At 44.3% G+C, this 8,468-nt stretch overlaps 1 protein-coding gene and 1 long non-coding RNA gene across 4 annotated transcripts; one reads left to right on the top strand and one right to left on the bottom strand.

Annotated features, from left to right (window-relative positions):
• The first annotated feature begins 219 nt into the window (after positions 1-219).
• LOC121987310 lies at positions 220-1,159 on the top strand. Of its 2 annotated transcripts, none has more exons than XR_006113484.1 (3): positions 220-674; positions 794-935; positions 1,010-1,159. It is a non-coding gene; the product is annotated as an uncharacterized LOC121987310 (long non-coding RNA). The 2 variants fall into 2 exon arrangements; XR_006113485.1 differs by having other exon boundaries at positions 220-725.
• Positions 1,160-4,633: 3,474 nt separating this feature from the next.
• LOC121984265 (wall-associated receptor kinase-like 15) lies at positions 4,634-7,039 on the bottom strand. Of its 2 annotated transcripts, none has more exons than XM_042537117.1 (3): positions 5,967-7,039; positions 5,114-5,158; positions 4,634-4,801 (listed from the first exon to the last, which is right to left on the bottom strand). In XM_042537117.1, exons 1-3 carry the CDS (start codon positions 6,805-6,807, stop codon positions 4,758-4,760), a joined length of 930 nt encoding a protein of 309 aa, XP_042393051.1. In that variant the 5' UTR covers positions 6,808-7,039; the 3' UTR covers positions 4,634-4,757. The 2 variants fall into 2 exon arrangements, with proteins under 2 accessions (XP_042393051.1, XP_042393050.1); XM_042537116.1 differs by lacking the exon at positions 4,634-4,801 and adding an exon at positions 4,841-5,047.
• Positions 7,040-8,468: the final 1,429 nt, after the last annotated feature.

Genomic DNA, 8,468 nt, shown 5'->3' with positions numbered 1-8,468 from the left:
TACCGAAAATAGGCAAATTTTAATAGGAGAATTTTTCGGAATTTTTGGAGATTTTTCGGAAATTTTTCGGAGACCGTATGGACGATTTTACGGGGATAAAAATAGGGCCCGGGAAGGCCTGTTTGGGCTACCCTATTTTAAAGAGGAAATGTTTATTTTCTTTAAATCATTTCCTTTTTCTTTTATATATCTTTTCTTTTTTTATTTTCTTCTCCTCTCCCACGCTGCTTCCCTCTCCCGATTTCCCCCGACCCCGAGCCCTAACCGGCGCCGAACTCCCTCTCCCTCTCCGCGTACAAAATCTCTCGGCCAAGGGCTTTCCCTTCTTTCGGTCTCCACCCTCTCGGCGCGAAGTTTCCGTGCCCGAGCCAGCCCCGGCCGACCGGCGACTTCCCCTCCTTTCCTTTGGTCCGACGAGACACCACCGGCACCGGAGCCCTAGGTTTTCCCTTCTCCTTCACCACCTCGCGGCGACTCCTTGCATTGCCTTGCCTCTTCGTTTGCTGTCGCCGAAGGTGTGCCCTTGCCAGATCCCTCTGCCGAAGCTTCTCCCTGTCCCTTCCTCTCTTCCGGCCGAGCAGTGTCACCAGTCTCCTGAGCCCTAGCGCCAACCGTCGTGCCTTAATTCATGACCGCCGCCCCTCTGCTGCAATTTGGCAGCACGACCATCACTGGTGAGCCTTGTCTGCCGACCTCAACAGCCCTTTCGGTGACTGCTGTTTGGGGTAAGATGTATTTAAATATTGAATTAAATCCATTGTTTGTTTGGTTGCATTGGATTGATTTCGTTCAGGTGAGGTGTTAATGGTGGATGGAGGATAGATTCATCATGGGTTTGGTTTCGGACCGGAGAAAATAGTGCCAAATCCTTTATTGTGTTTCTGCTCGACAGTGCCGAAGAGGACACAGAGCTATGCCGTAGCCGGATCTTGGAGGTAAGCTTCGGTTGTTGAATTAGGATTTTTGCTTGATTGGTTATCGATCTTGATTCTTCATATGATCCGGACAGTGAAGAATTTTCAGCAGCCAACGTCCCTTAATGGCAGCAAGTTCCAGCCAGCAATTCTTTGGTTTCAGTACAAACCGGTGGCTGTGAATTAAGGACTTTGACACGAGACGAGCATCTCGATGTTGGATTTGACTGGATTGAACCTGCTATTGGAGGCGGGTACCTCTTGACTTATCTTTTATGATATTGTCTTTGGATATGCATAGTACTTTATAGCTGCAAGCAATGAACATGTTTGCCTTGGTATGTCACGGTTTGATACCCATAGCATGATCTGTTGGCCATTTGTTATGTATCTATGTTTACGTTTTATGATTATTGCCATGAGTACCTTAGTTCCTAGAGTAAGTGACATACCATACCTTACTGAGGTTAGGATTAGGTTCTAGATTTTATTTTCTGGCATGTGTATCTAGATTATCTGATACCTAGGTTTTTATACCATACCTGGCTTGTGTACCTCTATTTGTACATCATATCTGATTTGTGTACCTAGAACCTTTTTCTTTGATATGTGCATATTGTTGGTGCATATGTTATGGAGGGGGATATGTATAGGATCTAGGTTGTTATACCATAGAGGACCAGTATACCCTAGATCCGTGGATTTGACTTACTGATACTGTGGTATCCATATTATATATATATGAATTTTTCTATGCTGATCAGGATATTGCCATGCTTAGTGTCATGCATCATGATTGCATGCTGTGCGATAGTCGACTCCATTGTTGTTGAGCACATCGCCAGTTACATGGATCTGCACACACCACCACTCATGGGTTAGTGGTCGATTCAGGCAGTGTGTGTTGCAGCAGGGACTTTGTTTGGCTACGTTGGTCCGCTCATGGGTAGTGTGACACAACGTGTTAGCCGGCAGGGATTCCTCCCCGTCATCGTGTACCGGGAGTTGAGAGCATTGAGCTCCCCCATTTATGATTTGGGGTCACAGGACAGGAGTACTCCGACAGCATCCCGTCCACTCGGTCACTCATCAGGAGCAGTGACGACAGAGTGCACGGTTGTCACAGCCCTACCCACTCGGTGTGAGATGACTGACTGGCGTCAGGGGTGACCAGGACACATCATTGGCATCATATGCATTGATGCATTTATTTCTTGTGATTGTGTTTGCTGCATTTATTTGTTGCATTTGGTTGGATGCATATGTTTGACATGCATACAGGATTTAGGGCACTTTCGGTTTGATGACCCTTTTTGTCTGGATAGGAGTTCCTGGTGAGTACAGCTTCCTCAGTTGCCTTCCAGTTTTGCGTATTCCCTATATATGATTAGGAAGCTGTATTCCATGTTTATTGCTGTTAGATATATCTTACTAGGCATGTCTATTGGTATTCGCTGAGTTGTTGAACTCACCCCCGTGGACTCTATATTTTTCAGGTACCAGGTTACTTATGGTGTCGCTTGGAGCATCCTGTCTGCTGGTCCCCACGTCACATCAGAAGACTTATCGGTTTCACGTATGTTTTGTTTTGTTTTATGTATCAGTTTGTTAGCTCTGTACTCCGGTTTTATTTTTGGAGTGTTGATATTGTTATGTGGTATTTTGTATTTGTTGTTGGTTGTGTAAGCCTAGCCGGCTAGCAGTTTTGTGTTTTGGTTTTGGTACAGCCGAGTAGGCTGCTTTATTTTTAACTGCGTGGTTTAATTTGATATTAACTGCGTGGTGTTTGTTTTCTTTTATTGTTATTATTCCAGCCGCATGTGGCTGAGGTATACAGTGCTTGTAGAAAAGTTTCAGATTGTCCGCCGTACAGGGGAGATGCTGCCGAAATTTCTTCGGACAGAGACTCCTCTGGGGCGTGACATATTCTGTGAGTTTAATAAGTAGATACATGAAAAATCCAACAGAAATACATTTGTTAGCTGCCAAGAGAATCCTTTGTTACTTACAAGGAACTAAAGATTTTGGGCTATTCTTCAGGAAGGGTGAAAAGTTAGAGTTATTTGGGTTTACTGACAGTGATTATGCAGGAAATCAAGATGATAGAAGAAGCACTTCAGGCTATATTTTTATGTGGGGCACAGGGGTCGTATCATGGTCTTCTAAAAAGCAACCAATTGTCTCCCTGTCAACTACAGAAGCTGAATTTATTGCTGCAACAACTTGTGCTTGTCAATCTATCTGGTTGAGAAGGATTCTTGAAGAGCTTCAGTTCAAACAAGTTGAAGCTACTACAGTTTTTTGTGACAACAACTCAGCAATCAAACTCTCTAAGAATCCTATGCTACATGGCAGAAGCAAACATATCGATGTGAAGTATTATCTTTTAAGAGATCTCAACAATGATGGAACAATCAAACTGGTTTATTGTCGAAGTGAAGATCAAGTTGCAGATATACAAACCAAGCCGCTCAAGTTTGCTACATTCGTAAGGTTGCGTGGTTTACTTGGAGTTTGTTCACGCACTACTACTTTTCTTTTAAACTGACTTCTTTAGATTTCAATTTAAGGGAGAGTGTTAAGATTTAAAATAATTTATTTATTGAAAGTTTTAGTCATTGTCCAAGTTTTTAGGTGTTAGCCATTTTTAATTTGATCGAGTCTTTTGATTCTTATCTATTGATCCTACTTTATAGGAGATAGAGTTTGAAAAGTTCCCATGTAAAGCCTATTTATAGGCCCCATTTCTTCATCAACATGGAGTGCATTTCCATTCCAATACATCTCTTTTGCTTTTCCATGCCAATACATTTCTTTTTCTTCTTCCTCGCCATTGTATCATAGAGCAACCCTCATCCCATTAAAGGCATCTTTTGAGACCTCTGAAGTCACCAATGCTTCTATCACCACTCGGCTCCATTTCAGATACTTGCCAAGCGAGGTGTTTAGCATGGTGTCAGCTGCATCACAGAAGAAAAAATTATACAAATATCTTATCGTCATTGACCTATCTTATAGCTGCACTAGAGGTGTAAGTTTGACTGATTAGATTGTTGTGTTTTGGCAAGAGAGGATTTCCGCTCACCCAAGGGAGCATGGGTGACATGACCATATGATACGGCAGCAATACAATGATACGACGTTTTTCCTATTAGGATGTGACATCTTATTAATTAATGTCTGGAGAAATACCATGTCTATTTTTCTCGTCATGGATCTAAAAAGAACTCACTCTCACAGACAAAGATACGCTTACGCATACCTGCACAAACACATTTGTAAACCATCTCCTCTATTCTTTTTCTGTATCTTCCCTCCCAAAGACTTGACTTGAGCATCGGAATGGTTGAGCCAAAGCATCTTCTGATCTTCATTCTAACTTTCTTTCTCTCAAGCTTCGTAGGTACTCCTAGTGATCTGGCTCCCTTTTCCTTTCTCTCCCTGGATGTTTAGCGACACACGCCAACTAAAATTTTGTCATCTCACAACTAAAGTTCTTGAGGACTTGACACTTTTGTGAATCTCACTCTAGGCCTTAATGAGAGTATCCTCCATTTAGTGAATTTGCATTTTTATTGTATAGTTGCATCCCTTTAAATATACCTCATATAATATTTTTTGTATTATAAGGAAAACAAGAGGTCTCGTGATTAGTTTTACAATCGATAGCGCACAGAGACACAAAAGAACTTACAAAGCACTAGGTAATTAATTTCTCTTCCAAATTTCTGCCTTTGGTTTCAAATCCTTACTTGTTGTGCATTGCACTTGCTCAATGAATAGAAGTTCAACATTTCTATTCCAACTTTTTTATCGATCATCGACAATTTTAATCCAAGATTTTTATTTATCAGAAACATTCGACAAGGCTACTGACAATCTGAAACCTGCGCAAAATTATTAGCAATTAGGTACTCAAACTGTGCTTTAAAGAACAAGACATGCTAAATTATGAATCTGACATAGACATATATGTAAATCCAAGAAGAGAATCACACAACAAAGAATTCAAAACCAACGGTTATCATTGCTCTGGACACCGCAAGTCACCACACTTCTTTTACGTATTTTCCTCAAATACCAGATCAGACAGCCAATGCCTACTGCACCAGCAACTGAAACAGCAGTAGTACCTGATCAACCGTATAAAAACGAGTTATTTTATGCTTTTATAAAGGAATTTGTATAAGCATCCTCACCTGCAATAACTGCACCTGATGCTCCGTGTCTTGTGTAGGTACCATCTAACGTATAAAGGATAAAATAAAACTTTAGTTTGAGATGCTGGACTTGGAAAAGAAGCAAAGAACCTTTAAAGTGCTTAATATTTACAAAAACTCAATCCTGCTTCAAAATTCTGATGATATATATGACTATCAAAGCTGAGAAGAGAGGACAATATAGTAAAATTAAAGATCATTCTGAGTTGTTTTGCTCTTTACACTGACTCGCAGATTAACTGCAAGAAAAGTTTTTTGAGCTACGTTGGAGGTAGTGCAAACAAAGGTGAGCAACAACTAAACTCCCAATTGATCACTTGGAGTTTTAGTTGGCACGAGCAAATTGAAGAGATAGAAGAGGTATTTACAGCCATGAAAGAAGAAACATTATCTAAGGGGGGAAATTAACTCTGATTAATAGCGTTCTTGTTTGACATCTGCTGTATCCAGTTATTATTGTTTATCTTCACCTGGTTGCTTTTAAAGGACAAATTAAACACAGATGATACTTATCAGGAAAGGAAAGGGATGCAAGGTATTGATCCTTTGTATTTCTGCCTAACTACATTTGAAACCGCATCACACTTATTTCCAGCATTGTATTTTCACAAAAGATTGCTGAGAGTTTGGGTAGATCTATGGATGAGTTAATTTAGGCTTTTTTTTAAAAAAAAAAAAAATTGGAATGGGGATCCAATTCCAAATCCTAGATCATCATCTACTAACCATTTGTCAGGCATGGGATGATTCAGAATTGAGCAAGAGCAGTTTTGAATGTAATGTGAGATTTGCAAACATGGAGGAATTAAGGAGAGCAGAGGAGCATGCATACCTGCGCAGTGCGTGGTTGCGTTGCCTTCGTCACAGAGACAAAGAAAGCTCCTTGACGCAGTGTCGAACCCGCATGTCCCACCGGCACCCTTCCTCACGTCCTGACACTGGAGGCACCTCGTAGTCACCGGGATCTGGAAGTCCACCCGGATGCCGTACTCCGGCACCTGGTCATACGGCGGGAAGTTCTCCCCCACCGTCCGCCAGTACACGCTCGTGTACGTGGCGCAGTGACGCAGCATGAGCCGCAGCGAGTCCGACGCCTTTGGGAAGTAGGAGCAGCAGCCGCTCCGCCGGTCGGCGTCGGGGCAATCGGGCAGGTTGCGGCACAGGTAGCCGGCGCTGTCGCAGGCGGAGTCGCAGCGATCGGGGAAGCGCTCGCAGAAGGGGGGCTTGGGCTCCACGATGACCTCGTCCCTGTTGCAGTCGAAGAAGAGGTAGTCGTTCTTGGGCGAGAGGGAGAAGCGGGTGCTGGTGTCGAGGCTAAAAGGGTTGGCCGGCCGCCGCAGGGGTTGGGCGACAGTGGCGAAGTTACAGCTCCACATGGAGGGGTCGGTGACTACGAGGTGGGGGTCGGAGTAATCGACTGAGGCGACGGGGTAAGTTCCGGAGGGAGTACGGAGGAAGAGGCGGGAGGCGTTGGTGCAGATTAGCATGTTGCGGTAGTAAGGGCTGCCGCAGCCGTCGTCGATGGCGAGGGGGTAGCGGATGGGGATGTCGCCGCAGTCGGTGCGGCATAGGCTGGATAGGGCGGAGGAGCGGTGAGTAATTATGGAGAAGAGGAGGATGGAAAGGAATGGCGTTGGGAGTGCGAGGAAGAAGAAGAAGATGGAGTCAATCATGGTGAAGGAAAGGATGAATTACAGACTGCACGCAGTGGCGTTGTTGATGGAGGATTGTTACTTAAGAGGGCAAAGGGCAAAGGGCAAAGGAGGAGAATAAATTAAAGAGGGTTTTGTAGCTCACTTTAATCCTTCTCTTTACTCGCCTTTTTCCTTGTTGTAGCTTTCGGTTCCTTCACCTTCACCTTCACCTTCATCTTCACCTTCCATGCAAAGCAGGAGTTTTGTCTTCACCATGCATCGTGATCCTATACTTCTATATAAATCTCTACATACACACCGAATTCTGTATAATGCAAAATAATAAATTGTGAAACTCAATTAGTAACCTTAAATCATTTTAATTAATGTATCCGTATTAGTTTGAAATATATGCTATCTCTTTTATATATATATATATATATATATATATATATATATATATATATATATATATATATTTTTTTTTTTTTTTTTTTTTTGACGTCGATATAGGTTAAGGGTAGAGAAAAAATTAGGGAGAGGAGGGAGGACATTGTGGTCAATTGCTAACTAGAGCTTTTGAGGGGAGGACTCTACGCACAACAAGGGGGTTTGGTTAGAGGAATGGGAGGGGGGCAGCTTCCTCTCTCGCCGCCACCCTCGAGCGACGGTTGCTGGCGACGACCACCTCTTCCTCTTTCTCCTCTCGACGCCGGCCACAGCCTTCCTCTCCCTTCCACGCTCCTCTTCTCGTCAATGTCGGTTGCTCCCGTTCTTTGCTCTCCCACTCCTCCAGCCGACAAGCATTCCGGTTGCCACCTCCTCCCTTCTTCACTCTGATCGTCAATGTCGCCCGGGAGCTGCTTCCCCTCGTGTCGCTTCCCGCTGTCATCTCTTCCTCCCCCCCTGGCCGACAATCTCCACGCACAGCAGCCCCTTTGCCGGCCGCCTCCACTTGCCGTAGCCTTCTTGGCTGGCAGCCACCACAAGCCGACAGTCCATGTGCCGACTCCACCTCAATTTCAATTCTGTGTCGCTGTTGTATGCCGACCCCCGTGCCGATCCAATTGTGTGTTGTATCCCGAGCTACAACCATAGTGCACATCACTACTATGTTTTGGCCTTCGAGCAGTGGTTGAATCTCGATCTATGTGTCATCGTCATTGTGTCTCGGCCTGCGAGTCGCGGTTGTATTTCGGATTATGTGCTTTGTGTCTAGCCTTCGAGTTGTTGTTATAGGCCGGTCTACGTGCCAAGATCCTATTCCTTCCCGTGTGTCACTATCACATCCCGCCCTATGTGCTGATATCCTATCCTGATCTGTGTGCTAGTGTCCTATCTCGACCTGCGTGCTAATGTCATATCTCGACCTGCGTGCCGATGTCATAGCCCGATCTACGTGTCGTCTTCTAGTCGGATCCAGGTCGTGCTCGGCTAGGCGCTGTCAAATCCAGCTCTTCATCCGACTCGGAGTCATCTGCTCTTTCGGGTCACGACCACTCGAGCAGCGCCCCTCTGAGCCAGGGTGCGTTCTCCGTATTCACTCTACATTCATTTCATTATTATGCGTCTTAATTTATACTTATATACTCGTTGGATCTACCTCGAGCCTCAAGGTACTAGGAACCGCGACAACCTGGTCGCTGGCTGCAAGTAGCGTTGACCAGAGGAATTCTGACGACTTGGTCAACATAAAAATC

This window comes from Zingiber officinale, chromosome 5B (assembly GCF_018446385.1).
Source record: "Zingiber officinale cultivar Zhangliang chromosome 5B, Zo_v1.1, whole genome shotgun sequence".
Lineage (NCBI taxonomy): Eukaryota > Viridiplantae > Streptophyta > Magnoliopsida > Zingiberales > Zingiberaceae > Zingiber > Zingiber officinale.
The sequence above is the reverse complement of the archived record's forward strand: the minus strand, read 5'-3'. Positions and strand labels throughout refer to the sequence as shown.

Coding starts and splice junctions, on each gene's coding strand:
- LOC121984265 (XM_042537116.1), bottom strand. CDS start 6,807: ATGATTGACTCCATCTTCTTCTTCTTCCTCGCACTCCCAACGCCATTC. Junction 5,159..5,966: donor CGCAACCACGCACTGCGCAG/GTATGCATGCTC, acceptor TTTATACGTTAG/ATGGTACCTACACAAGACAC. Junction 5,048..5,113: donor ATCAGGTGCAGTTATTGCAG/GTGAGGATGCTT, acceptor ACGGTTGATCAG/GTACTACTGCTGTTTCAGTT.